Raw genomic sequence first — 14939 nt, forward strand, 5'->3', positions numbered from 1 at the left:
TTTCCTTTTTTTAAATCTTGTTTACTGTGACGTTAAAAGGTATAACATACAGTTTAATCTGTAAACTAGCAGCTTTCCTTTGTCATTAAAAAGCATGACCAAAGGCTCAGAGTAGATTAAACCAGAGTAGATTAAATGCTTTCTATTTCTTGATCTTTGATCCCTTCAAAATAAGATGTCAAAACAAACCCTAAAGTGGTCTATACTATTGCATTGCTTCAACAATCTTCTACAAAAAACACTTTGGAAGATGGTAGAAAGCACATAAACCAACATTGCAGCAGATAATATAAGAAGTGCAAGACTAGGGATGTTCTGTTCTAGAAGACTAATATGTAATTTAAAAGCAATGTATGTTTTATGCATTTTCTTTTCATATTGTGACTAAAGAGATAATGCCATCATTAACTTGTCTTCATGGAAGACACTGTAGTGTCCTGAAAGTTTTTCTGTACGTTTTCTTCATGGGATGAAGGAATTCCTAAATCATTGATGTTGAAGTCTGACATACTTCTATTAATTACAAAAATATGTAGAAATTAAGTGCTTATCAAAGAAGATGAAGTATCTGGGAACATATTTGCTATGATACAGATACTTATGTGAAATTTGTAGTGCATGGCTTTAATTTGGAAGGATGCTAAAAAGAGGATTAATAGGAAAAATGATGAATGTGAAACTATCACGGTGCTTGCATATATTATAAATTCACAACAGTTTTACAAGCTGTGTTTTTCAGGATCTTTAATGTATATGTTTCAGGAACTGAAGCAGGACCAGAAAGAATTAAAAAACCCAACCAAAAAAAAAAAACAACCCAAAAAACCACCTAGTGGGGTTTTTTATGTTTTCTTTTTGGAGCATTAGGAAACCCCAACAGTTTATATGTGGCATATTCTGTGCTTATAGAAAAATTTAAACAGTGGTTTAATCTTTTCTGAGTTTGTAACTGTATGTATCACTTTGTTTACAGATGGAGGTTTTCCAGAAGATTTTTCAATATTAATGACAGTAAAACCTAAAAAGGGTATTCAGTCCTTCCTTCTGTCTGTCTACAATGAGCAAGGGATTCAGCAAGTAGGTGTTGAAGTTGGTAGATCTCCTGTTTTCCTGTTTGAAGACCAAAATGGAAAACCTGCCCCAGAAGACTATCCTCTTTTCAGAACAGTCAACATTGCTGATGGCAAGTAAGTGTAAAATTTTAACGTGGAAAATAATGCCACCATATTATCAGTTATCTTAAATATTTAAATTAATCAGTAATAAAATTGCTAGCAAGTCAGAGAACAGTAGAATGCAGTTCTGGCCTCAGATGATGTATACAGATACAAATAAAGCCTAAATACCTCGGTTATTTGCCATCTCTGTAAATGAAGAGTGAAGAAACAGTTGTAGAAGTTAAACCCACCAAAACTAAACCTTTAAAAATTCTTCCTGTGCAACACAAAGAAACTCAAAAAGACTCAAGGAATAGTCTCACTAAAAGGCTGTCTTGTCAGCTTGTCTTTGCTCTGCCTTCAAATGGACAAAACAGCATAGAATGTCTCCTATCTTGAACCAACCAGCAGATAAATAAGATGGTTTGAGATCTCTGTATATAAAGAAATCAGAGATGAATAAGCTGGACAATTACTCTAAAGTTCTGCACCTTCAGTAAAGGCAGTTAATATCCAACACCTATTGCATTATTAATGCAGTTGTTATATTTTTGTTTCAAACTTCCTTTCCCCACCAATCATTCTTTGGGAACGTCATTCTAGTGCTTGTAAGTGGACATTCATTCTTTCAAAGGTTTTTGTTTGTTTGTTGTGCTGCAGCCCAGGAAGAGCAGCCACAGTCTTCAGAGATACACAGAATATAATTTTATTAAAGCAAAAGAAAACAAATCAGTAGGCAAAGAAGGGCAAATACTCAACTATAATGAAATATGTTTATAAATCAATAAAGGATAAAAAAGTTAAAAGTAATTGTCTTCTAGCCCTTGTACTACTGGAAAAAAGAATTATGCCATGAAACCTAAAGCTGATGCAGTCCTCTAGCAAAAGGAGTGATAAAGTAGCAAACTTTTCTTTTCATTGACTCCTTCTAAACAACAAAGCTTTGATGTGAATTTCACCCAAAATTTTGAGAAACTGATAAAAATGAAGAATTTAAAAACGAATGTGGTTTGGTACTATTTTCTGCAGGCAGACTATACAAGTTCTAAATCAACTGGAGTCAGTCTATCCACAGTGGGCTGTTTTCATGCTTTCAGCTTCTGCATGCTTTCAAAAGATAGACCAACAATTTTCTTCTGACTCAGCTATTTTATGAAGGATCTAGGACAACAATCTTCGTCTCAAAATGAGATATATTTAAAAAGTGTAAACAGTGTAATGTGCCTGAGGATGCATGGGCAGTTTGCTTTTATAATGATAATGTTCAACTGCGTTCCAGAGAAAACATGGGATTAGAGTTCTGGCTCAGTGATACTGTTTAACAGTCAGATTCCATTAGCTCTGAGGTGTTCCTTTTGATATACAGAAACTCTTTGTAACAATGATCTAAGCTGTCTCTTTGATTTAGACAACCTTAGTGCTACAAATGCCAAATAAAATAATTTTAACCCAGCCTTCCTCTTATCAGTCACTAATATGACATACTTTGACACTTTTTGCCTTGGCCTGTCAAGGGTTCTTTGATGTTTTACTCTATGTTAGATTACAGAGTGACTTGGTCTTGCTCATAGATATTTAAATTGTCATAGCAAAGAGGGTCTCTAAATTAATATGGTCTGTCATAATGATAAAGTCTCCTGAAGAACCTAATGTATTTGGGCAAATTCTGTAAAACCTTATTCTCAAATAACTTTAGAATAAAGTACTTTCTCAGTGTTCTGAATCACTTAATTCACTTTTTGGTGAATGTAGGCAAGGCTATTGTGTAGGAATATTGGCAATCATTTATAAGTATATGTATCTGGAAAAACACCTATGTTGTAACTTTTGATCATATTTGAGAACATCTCTATAGCTATGGGATACGTTTAAATCAGCAAAAGAACATGGTAAAATTTTGGTGATTGAACAAATAGTAAAATTCAAATTTGACAGTAAGATGCTGGATTAACTATATTTTCAAAAGTTACTCCTTGAGTAATTTGGAAAATCAGACACATTCATAACAATAAAATCTGACAGATCATTTAATCTAAAGAAACATAAACAGCGCGCTCACTTGTAATTTGAGTTTACTAATGTTCTCGAGGTAAAGCTTCAGAGAAGGTCACCTTGACCTTCATCTTGTATAGGATATTCACAACAAGCTATAATCACATTCTTTTGTACTAAGGGACAGAAATTGTACAGTGAATAGAGAAAATAGTATGTACATTTGTGTACATATGAAAAAACTAAATAAATGGAGATAGTTAAAATTTTACCTGTGACTAAATTGGTGCACAATCTGCAATAAACTGGCTTGATTAGAACATGATGATCTAGTTTTAAAAATGTAAATTACAGTAGAATTATAGTTGTGTTTTGTTTTTTTTTTTATAGGTGGCATCGAGTAGCTATTAGTGTGGAGAAAAAAAGTGTTACAATGATTGTTGACTGTAACAAAAAAACTACAAAACCACTTGATAGGAGTGACAAAACATTTGTGGACACCAATGGTATCACTGTCTTTGGAACCAGGATTCTGGATGAAGAAGTTTTTGAGGTAAAAGTCAACGGTGATCAAATGGAATTGAGTGATTTTGTGTTAGTGAAGTGCTTAATGCAAATCGGAATAAATTTTTAGGGCAAAAGCTATGGTAATGTAGAAATGTAGAGTTATAGAACCTGTTGGATAGGCTGAAATAAGAGAGAAGTAAAACAGGGAAGTGTCTCTATTGTTGGAAGATATTACTCATTTTTCTGGTTTTTAGATTATGTTGTATCTGGAAGGGGCTTGCTTTTTCTGTCTTTCTGCCTAATATTGAGATACCTGAGATATTTAGAATTAATCTTTGAATGTTGAATAGTATGATACTGAATCATTTCAGTTCAGTCTCTCTTAAACATTTACAGATATTTGTGTGTGTGAGAGAGGGGGAGAAGGACCTGGAAAGTTTTCTGTGTAATATGAATCCCTTATATTGTTTATCCCACTTATTGCTCTTTCCAGTAACTGGAACATACTTTGGCAATAACGATATATACGTTTCCATCACTTACTGGCCAAGATGTACATATAGGAAGGGTAAAACGCCTCTAAGGAAGTATGTGGCTGCCAATCATGAGGCCTTTCTAGGTGGAATCCTTATGTCAACGATGATTTTAACAGACTAATAACGAATCTTCTCTAAATCGAAACTATTTTGTTTCTTTTATAATATTGTTATAGAACAGTCAAAACTGTCAGATTTAAATTAAAACTGAAAAGTAAGAAAATACAGATGAGTACTTAATTTACTTTATATACAAAACATCTGTGCTTCATAAACGTCCAGAGTGGTAATCCTAGTTTAAGCAGAGCATATGCTTGAAGAGCTGCATAGGTATCAAGAGAGAAAATAGGAATTCTGAGTGTAACACTGTGGCATTGTTGTCTTTCATTTCCATGCACTGATGAAACATGAGACTTTTGAATGAGGAAATTTCTAGGATGATTTAATGGGTCAACCACTATGATATGTTTGGTATTCACAGCCTAATTTACCTGTAGTCCCCAATATAGTTTGCATATCTGAGGGACATTATTTTCCATTTGAAGATGAATTCCATGGATGCCTTATCTAGCATGGGATGTTTGGTCTCCACATTGGAGAATTACTTTCAATTTTGATTTGTATTCTTTCTTAGGTCAGAAACCAAGTCTTAGGATCTGTGTATTTGGCAATAACTTGTCAAAATATATAGAAGGACCATAGGCTATCTCAGTGGTAAATAAAATTATAGTTCTTAATGATTCCTGCTATGTCATTCTTCCGTCACAAAGGTTATTAGGCACTGAGAAAGAAATAGGAAATTTTGCATCATTACAAAGAGTAACTATTTTAAGGAAAAGTAACTCCTAATCTAGCAGCTTCTCCTCAGTGATAGTTTCCTCCATCCATACCTTTTGCAGTTGTATATACAATTCCCTCCACTCTTCCAAACCCTATAGAGGAAGAAAACATGGGAAGGAATGTGGTAGAAGCAATAAGAGTCAGTAGGGTTGGATGAAGATATACTTAGCAAATGGACATTAGTACTTAAAAATCAGAATTAACAGATTAATTGAAGAAACCCAAAAAATAACCCTACGTTTTTTCTCAAAGTCAAACTTACCTGAAGTCGAAACATACAGGAGGATATAACTTTAACAGAATTTGCTACAGTGACTTAAATAAGAATATTTTTCTCTGAGGATTTTTGTCATGTGTTGAAGGATAAAAAAGGGAGCCAGTGATCCCCTGTCATTTTTTTCACTGAAATCTTCTATATTGACATGACAAGCGATTCCAAATCCAGCTGAGACCCACTAAGTAAAAAGATGGCTTTGGACTCGGTTGTGAGTCACAGAATAGAATAACTTATTTTGTAAAGGACCTTTAAAATCATAGAGTCTATGCAGTGTTAAATGAACACTGCCATGTCCACTGCTAAACTGTGTCTCTAAACAACACAGCTACAGGTCTTAGAAGTACCTCTGGGGATGGTACCTCCACCATTTTCCTGTGCAGCCTGTTAAAATGCTCGACAACCCTTTCAGTCAAGACATTTTTCCCAATATCTGATATAAATCTTACCTGGTGCAACTTGAAGCCATTGCCTCTTGTCCTATTGCTTGTACTTGGGAGAAAAAACTGACACCTACCTTGCTACAGCCTCCTTTCAGGTAACTGTAGAGAGTGATAAGGTCTTGCCTTAGCCTCCCTTTCTTGTGTGGGAACAAACCCATTTCCCTCAACTGCTTCTCATACGACTTTTTCTCTAGACCCTTCATCAGCTTTGTTGTCCTTCTTTGGACACAAACTTTGCAGCTGTCTGTAAAGTCAGTTTACAGTATGAACCTTAACATTCAGCACTGAGAACAGCAACGTATCTGCTATTTGTAACATCTCTACATTTATGTGTTCCTTCAGTGATTCAGTCTCCTTACTTAAGTGATTGCATCCTTTTCACTTGCTTTATTTAAAATCAGCCACATTCTTGCAAGGCTGTTCTTGCAGTAGCTGGGAGTTTAGATTTAGTCTGATCTCTTATTAGCTTACAGTCTTTTGGGATAGGTTTTTGGTCTCTGCATGTATACCCGTGTTCAGTGGAATCTTTAGCTAGTAACGTGCATGTTGAAAATAGGCAATTAGATTGTCTGTAAAGCATGAACAAAGTATTATGCCATATACAGTTTCAATGATATGTGTCCTTTAAATTTTATTGTGTTTTTTCTACTCTCTAAACAGCATTCTATTTTTTTTTTTAATTGACAAGACTTCATCTCTTCTTTAGCTGGTGCTGCTACAGTTTCTAAACTTTGGGGCAGGTTCCTGAAATTTGCTCCTGCTTGAAAGTCTCCTGGTTGTCCCTTAAATATTCTGCTTATCTCATTCATGGTAGCAGAGTGATGTTTGGTGGTTCCATGTCTCTCCTTGGTGTTGTGAACCCTGCGGTATCTTGACACCACAACAGGCGCTGAAAAAACATATAGCACAGTATGTCTTATTTTATGTGCAGGCCACAGGGTGTCTTATTGTATATGCAGGCAATTCCAGAAATGAATTTATTTCACCATGACATTACATTTAAGTGTTTAAGACTTAAAACTGCATAAGAGGCTCTCCATATTATATCTGATGCCTTTATTAACTTACATGTAGAAAGCACATAAATACAAAAACTGCTGTGAACAATGCAGCTGGCTTTTCTAGTAAACATTTTATAAGGTAATAACTAAAAGAGCCTGTATGCAGATATCTCCCTATAGAGACTTTTGTCCTTCAAAACTTCCAACGTGTCAAGCCACTACACTGACTTTTAGACACTGTGTTGTAAATAACAAGCCAAAAACACAGATGAAAATCAATTAAAGCTTTACCTGAACAAAGTGTATGCCATTAATTCCTTGGCATAATCCTCGTCAATAAAGGTTTTAGATTTTGATGCAACATAAACCTTTTTTAATGTAAAAAGCATTCATATACTTATGTACAACATAGGGATTCCCTTACATAGCCTGAGTGAGCAACTCAAGATAGAGGGATAGTACCTTGAAAGCAATGATTTATCTTGCAGAACCTTTCAGATGGGTAATTACCCCTCTCTGTAAGCATCGAAAGTTGAGTGTTCAAGTGGGGAAAGGCCATTCATCTGTATGCATGCTCTGTGAAGAAGGTAGCAGTAGCAGAATGGGTAGAGTTTTTACTGATTGACCAAAATTGTTATACAGCTTTGAGAAGGGAAGCTAGCCCGAAGTAAAACACCCCCAAAGGCATGTAGTGTGAATGATGTGTCATTAATTAGTATCTTCTGTTTCATACTGTGGTGTTGAACTGCACTCCAAACTAATGTAGGCATAGCCAAAATTATTCCAAATAAATCACCTTTACTAATTGCTGGTGGCCAATTAAATATTTAGTGTCAGATTAAAAAGTGATGTTTTATGTAAGTGGGATAGAAATTACAAAATGCAATAGTTTCCTAGCAAAAGTATTTTGAATCAACCTTCTAGCTATCAACACTAGAGAAATGGCCAACTTCCAGCATTGGGAGAAAAAACAACAAGAAAATAAAGCAAAGCAAACATTTTTTCCATTTCAGAGTCACCTAATAAAAAACCCCAGTGTTTTTTACAAAAGCTTTCTAGTTTGTTTTGTTTTGCCCTTTGTTTTTAAATTTGAAAGAACAGTGATTTGATGTTTGTTATTTTTTAGAGTGCTTCCAGACTTCTGCTCCATGAACAAAAGTAAATAATTGTTTTCCTTGTTTCCCTTCTTTATTTTTGAAAGTGGGGACAGGGTGGGGCGGGGGAGGGGGGGTAGTGGGGAAGAAAGAAAAGTTTTGGTAATTTGTTATAGTTCACGCTCATTTCAAGCAGCATTCACCAAAAAAACCAAAGGAATGGTCATTTAACTAAACTGCAATTCCATTTAAAGTTAACCTGGGCTCAAAAAAATGCTGCCTGGTACATCAGCTCCAGCAAATTTTACAGATAGGATTTATCAACTCATTCAATGGTGTGTGTAATACATTCAAATAAGAGGTGTAAACGAGGTTTCAAATGACAAGGTCTTTTATCAAGATAATATATGTGTTTCTGCAGTTGTGTTATGTACACATGCTGTATATACAGGCATTGTATTAAAATCTAATCTCACAGCCAAGAATTGCAGTAGACATTGGTCTGTGATAAAATATGTTTTGCAGGTTAAAAATGATAATTGGTATATCTATTTTCTTCCCCAAGCAGAATATATGCTACTATAAGTATGGAGTTTCAGAGAATCAAGAAGACATTGATTTTCTATGGAAACTTTGACCTGTACAGAATTCTGCTTTCACAATTTAATGCTTTTACAGTGTTTCAGTCTGGCAGGCTCTAAATATCTTTCTCAGGCTATATTATGCAATGGGCCTGAGTTATGGAATATTATATTAAAGGCCCCTGGAATTCCTCAATCCTTCGAATCTTTGCTGTAAGATTAAATTAATTCTGCAGCAGGTTTTTCTAAATTCTATAGTATTAATATCCAGGCTGTCTAGACTTTTGTTCTTTGCAGTCTATAGTTGTGCTGTCACATAAGTAATTAGAGAAAGTGGGCACCTATACGCCAGTTAAGAGTTTCTCCTGATTTACTGAAGAGTCCACTCTTCAGCATTCTTTGGCTTCAGCCACCAGGAAAGATACTGATGTTATTCTGAGTTAATATAGTGCTTGGTATGTTTTTGTCACCATTTAGGCCGTCATCTTTAAAATCCAATTATCCTTATAAGTACATAAGAAGTTTTTATTTTTATCCAGAATGTGAATCAGAAGGATTCACTCCCACTCTGGTTGTAGAAATCTTTCTAAACCTCTGATATATAAATTCAATACTTAAGTAATGGCTGCATTATTTTTCATTATTTTTAGTTAGGCTGGGAAAAGAACAAAAAGCTTTTTCCCAATGATATTATTCTACAAAATCTCATTTTACGATAAGAAACTACAACATGAGTTCTCAAATCATGTTCAGTCACATTATCTAGTTGTGCACTACCAAGATCACTTGCTCTTTGAAATCTTTTTTTTTCAATGTTTTGAATAATTTGTGACATTTCTCTCTGCAGAGACTGTGCAGTTTCACAAGTAATGCTTATCCCTCTATTTCCTGGACAAAGGTCACTTTGTCCTGTCAGGGTTTATTAAGATTCTTTTGCAAGAGATATCCCAAAAATTTGTCTCTACGGTTGAGGTGTTTGAGGTTCTTCTAGAACTGGGGAACTAGACCACAACATTTTAAATACTGGAAAATAACAGTCATTTCAGCAGTGATTCCTTACAGCCTTGTAAGAATTCGTACTTCTGCCTTTTTAACAATGCTGGCAGCTAATACTAGAGATATAAATGATAGAGACTTTACTGATAAATAGACTATAAATGGACTACTTCATGGTTGTAGCATATTTAGAAAGTGCTAGTAAGATTACATAGTTAAAAGGAAAGGGAATGTTTCAAGAAGAGAGATCAAATCTAAGAGTTTTTATGAAATCACAATTAAGATAATAAGCAGCCATTAACACTTATTGCTTATAATGATAAAATAGTTGATTCCTTACTTCTCAGGCACTCGATTTATATTGAGAAAATCTGACACTATATATTTAACTGGACAATGTACTTATTCCCTTTTGTGCTGTGGAATCTGAGAAAGGGCCTAAAAATATGGAATCAAATGTAGTGATTACTACCACGAGGGTAACTAAAGCAATAATAATACCAAGGGAAAGTAAGAAAATTGGGGGGAAAACTTGCTAGTTTACTGCTTTCCTGCAAATTCTGTCTCCATTTTCTTGTCTTGTGCAGTCCTATTTAGTGAGGTATGTTTTTCACTTTCTAGAAATGGAAGCATACATAGACATAAACATTCTTATTCTAGAATGTCTGTGAAATTGAGAGAGGAATTTTCAATGACTGAATTCACCACACACGTCGCGTTCTTAGTGGGCTTGTTCCATGTTGAAGAGCAGTTAATTTGAGTGGATGTCTGTGCAGCTGTTCCAGTAGGCAGCCATTCAACTCATTATCCTTGCAGCTCTGCTCTAGCCTGGTTCAGAGTCACAGAAGTGGTTCTCCACATTTGCTGTGCCACGCCACAAAGAAGTGAATGTTTCCTTAGATCTAATTAACTACTTTTAATAGTCTTGGAGCATTCTGCAAAGTGTAACTTATTTGATAGAGTATCTTTTAGGACAGCGCTGCAGAAGTAATCCTTCTGAACCATGTTTTCATTCTAGGCATAACTGGTAGGCAAGATACTTTATGATTCTCAGGCAGATTGTTTCGTATAACCATGAGGCTGATTCAAAAGCCTCTGATTTTAATTAAGAGCACATTCCCAAAATAGAGAGGAATTAAAACATTCTCAGACTTTAACCATTTTTATTCCATTTTGAATTGAATTACTTAACTACACATTGCCCTTGTGAGTTATAGGTTGGCTTTGACAACAAATCAGTGTCCATTTCTTTAAAGTATTTATGATCCAAACTGAATGTCCAGACTTCAAATCTGCCTGTTTCACTTACAAGTGATACTTGTATGCTTAATGTAAGATATGCTTGAATACCTTTTCACGTGTTCCCCACCACCGCTGGGCAACTAAGGCAGAGACCTAGCTCTCTGCTTTCTCATACCTAGTTGCAAGTAATGATAAATATCCAATAAACACTGTGTAAAATAAAGGAGGAAACTTTTTTCCTAAGTGCTAAATATGCTTTTAGCACTTTTTGAGGCAAGTTAAGCATATACATTGTTACAAGTAATAAGGTGATAAGGTGTCTATGTATATCTGTCAGATACCTCACCACAAGTTCTCTGCCTCCTACTGACATCCCACTTATCTCTGACATCAAATCATGATATAAAACTAACTCAGCAGAGACATCAAACATTTGCCTTGTAGAACTCTAAACATTATCTATCAACTTTGTGACATGGCCTGAGCAGTCTTTCCCAATGAAGGCAGTCATGACAATTTCATAGGGAAGGAAATAGAGGTAGAAGTACAGCTGGCTTTTGTATTTTGTTTTCCATGCACTTTTCAGAGTGCTTCAAGGATACTCAGGTCTATTTTTGTAGATTTTTCTCTGTTCTCTTGTCTCTTTCCTCATCTTTGTTATTCCTCTCTTGCATCATTCTATCTGTGCATATATGGTTAGATACTTGAGTGTTAGTTTAGAGACCAACTACTAGAATTCTACAATTCTATTTGTATTTTTATGGAAACTTTGAGATTTGTGCTGATAGGTCATTAGGTGACCAATTTATGATTCCAGGTCATGAAGGATAGGCAGATTAAGGATTTGTAGTTTATTCACAGGGAACTTTATAAAATTCTATTTTGGTCTCATGAAGTCAAACAGTTAAAACCAAATAATGTGTTTGTGAAGACTAAAGTTGTTCTGTGAAATGTTCTCAAAGAGAAGGAATATAGATTTGTCCAACAAATACCTTAGGAAGATAACTAAATCACAACAGAGAAATCCACAGTAATAAAAGTGGAATTTCATGTGCTGAGATGATTGACCTTATCTGAAATGAAAGCCCTTCACTGACTAGTGAAACAGTACTGCTAATACATCATGTACAAATACTCAAACCATTTAAGTAGCAAAGACAGAAAAATAAATACAAAAAATAGAAATGGAAGAATAATAATTTACTGGAAATATTTTTATAGCAGATGTTGAAGGAGAAAGAAAAATTAACATTTGAGATGCCAAATGCAAAATCAAACAATTCTTCAATGAACTTCTCAATCATAAATAGCCAGTAACAATTTATACTGTGCAGGACTTCTGAGACCCTGTCTCTATGTGGATCCATGACAGAAAGATGGGCAGGGCTGGGAAGTACAGTCAGTGGATCAGGAACAGCTTTAACTAATTAAGGGACAACTAAGCCAAAGTGGTAACAGCATGCTGAGTGCTCCTTGCAAACACAAAATCTGACAAAACCCAGTGCCAAAATTCCATGACATTCAAAATCCACACAAGGCAAGTTCCAGAACACTGGCTATACTCCCCAACATGGGTTCTTAGTGTATCGTACTAAACAGCAGTAGTTTCAGGGGGAATTCTGGCCTTTCTGAAGAGTGGGACACAGGGGGGAATAGCCAACTTCTTTTCAGTTGTCTATGGAGACAGGAGAAAGGGCAATGACTTCAAGTTGGAGCATAGGAAGTTCTGCACCAATATGCAGAAGAACTTTTTCACAGTGAGGGTGAGGGAGCCCTGGGACAGGCTGCCCAGGGGGTTGTGGAGTCTCCATCTCTGGAGATATCCAAGACCCACCTGGATGCCTGCCTGTGTGATCTGTCCTAAGGAACCTGCTTTGGCAGGGGGGTTGGACCCAATGATCTCTTGAGGTCCCTTCCAACCCCTGCAATTCTGTGATTACTCAGACTAGCTGGCACACTGTATATTTGATCTGTATGGACATCTAAGCCGTATACATTTAGGGACATATAGTGAGACAATAACCAGAGCTCAACAGGGTGAGGTCAGGTGTTCTACATTTTTATGTCCAAAAGAGTTACCCATTTTTTCTTTTGTTTGCTAATTCTCTCTTATTACTCTACTTACGTTTAATTAGCCTGAAAGAGGAAGGGCAGAGCAGTTTGGAAACACTTTGCTGGAGATGGGGGATGCATAGCCCAGGCTGACAATGACTGTAAAAACCTCTCAAAGTACTCAAACTCTTGAGGGAGTCATGTAAGGAATCAAGAGGGGAAATTCTCTGTATATATAGCAGGTTTTGTAGGAAGATGACCAAATCAGGAAGCAGTCGTGAACTAAGGAAAATAAAAGAGACAGTCTAGAACCACTTCCAGTATTTCTGGAAGCTTAAAAAAATTGTTTTCCAACTCTACATTAATCTGAGACATACCTGAATCCATAAAGTGAGTTCAGAGTATTGTAAAAACCAGATTTGCAATATGTAGCCATTATGTCCTAAGGAACCATGTATTTAACATTTTATGTTAAATAAGTTAGTAACAATATGTCGTGGTTTAGCCCTGACATCATTAGCTTTTACAGGTTATAGTGCTAAAACTCCATACTAAGGTCAGGAGAAATAACAACCACTTCTCTCCCCTCATCCATTGAATCATTCATCTCCTCATGAACAACAATCAAGCTGTTTAAGCAGGATTTCCCTTCCATAAATTGATGTAAACTAACCTGGATGTTCCTTCTTATCCTAGAAATGGTGTTTTCTCTTTTTTTAAAAAGAAAAAAAGCTAATTTGAATTGAACTTTTTCACCCATGGCAGGACTAAATTTATCAGGATTTTCATGAAGAATGGGGTGTAACATCACATGGGAAGTCGTTACTTAAAGCAGGGAGTATGAGGTTAGTGTAGGTACTGAGGTGGGTAAAGAACAGAACAGAATCACAAGGTTGGAAGAGACCTTCGAAGATCATCAAGTCCAACCATTCCCATCCTGTGCTAAACCATATCCCTAAGTAGCTCATCTACCCTTTTTTTGAACACATCCAGGGAAGGTGGTTCAACCCCCTCCCTGGGCAGCCTGTTCCAGCCCTGACAACTCTTTCAGGAAAAAATTTTTTTCTAATATCCAATCTAAGCCTGCCCTGGCACAGCTTCATGCCATTGCCCCTTGTTCTATCTCCTGTCACCTGGCTGAAGAGACCATCGCCCACCTCTCTACAACCTCCCTTCAGGTAGTTGTAGGTGTTGATAAGGTCTCCCCTCAGCCTCCTCTTCTCCAGGCTGAACAGTCCCAGCTCCCTCAGCCATTCCTCATAGGATTTGCCCTCTAGCCCCTTCCCCAGCCTGGTTGCCCTTCTCTGCACTCCCTCCAGGACCTCAATGTCCTTCTTATGGTGAGGAGCCCAGAACTGCACACAGTACTCGAGGTGCAGCCTCACCAATGCCGAGTACAGGGGCACAATCACCTCCCTAGGCCTACTGGCCACACTGTTTTTGATACAAGCCTCCCTACCCTCAGGCAGATCAACACTTCCTCCCGGCTCAGTGTTATCTGCAAACTCACTGAGGGAGCATCCAATCCCTTCATCGAGGTCATTGATAAAGATGTTGAACAGGACTGGACCCAGGACTGAGCCCTGGGGGACGCCACTCGTGACCGGCCTCCAGCTGGATTCGGTTCCATTCACCACCACCCTTTGGGCCCGGCCATCCAGCCAGTTTTTCACCCAGCGGAGGGTCCACCTGTCAAGGCCAGTGGCAGCCAGTTTCTCAGTCAGAATGCTGTGAGAAACCGTGTCAAAGGCTTTCCTGAAGTGCAGGTAGACACATCCACAGCCTTCCCCTTGTCCATTAAGCGGGTCACCTTGTCATAGAAGGTGATCAGGTTAGTTTGGCAGGATCTACCTTTTGTAAACCCATGTTGACTGGGCCTGATCCCCTGGCCATCACGCATGTGCTGCTTGACAGCTCCCAAGGTGACCCTCTCCATGATCTTCCTCGGGACTGAGGTCAGGGTGACAGGCCTGTAGTACCCTGGATCCTCCTTCCAGCCATTCTTATATATGGGTGTCACATCTGCCAGCCTCTAGTCCAGTGGAACTTCCCCAGTCTGCCAGGATTTCTGGTAGATGATGGAACTCCACCAGGGGTTTCTCCACAGGCTGCAGGGGCATCATTCTCTCTGGCAACTGGGGTGCCTTCTCCCCCACTCCACAGCCTTGGTGTCTGCACAGCTCGTTACATCTTCTCACTCCCTTCTCTGGTGGCAAAATGCAGC

At 37.3% G+C, this 14939-nt stretch overlaps 1 protein-coding gene across 3 annotated transcripts in view; it reads left to right on the plus strand.

Annotated features, from left to right (window-relative positions):
* Nucleotides 1-14939, plus strand: part of COL11A1 (collagen type XI alpha 1 chain) — a gene marked incomplete at both ends in the record, with an annotated part of 145459 nt that overhangs the window by 17664 nt on the left and 112856 nt on the right. For all 3 annotated transcript variants that reach the window (XM_084266324.1, XM_084266326.1, XM_084266325.1), the window contains 2 exons: nt 974-1187; nt 3540-3702. In XM_084266324.1, the coding sequence (XP_084122450.1) occupies nt 974-1187; nt 3540-3702 (377 nt within the window). The remainder of the gene's footprint in view (nt 1-973; nt 1188-3539; nt 3703-14939) is intronic.

This window comes from Gallinula chloropus (genome assembly GCF_964237585.1).
Source record: "Gallinula chloropus genome assembly, chromosome: 6".
Lineage (NCBI taxonomy): Eukaryota > Metazoa > Chordata > Aves > Gruiformes > Rallidae > Gallinula > Gallinula chloropus.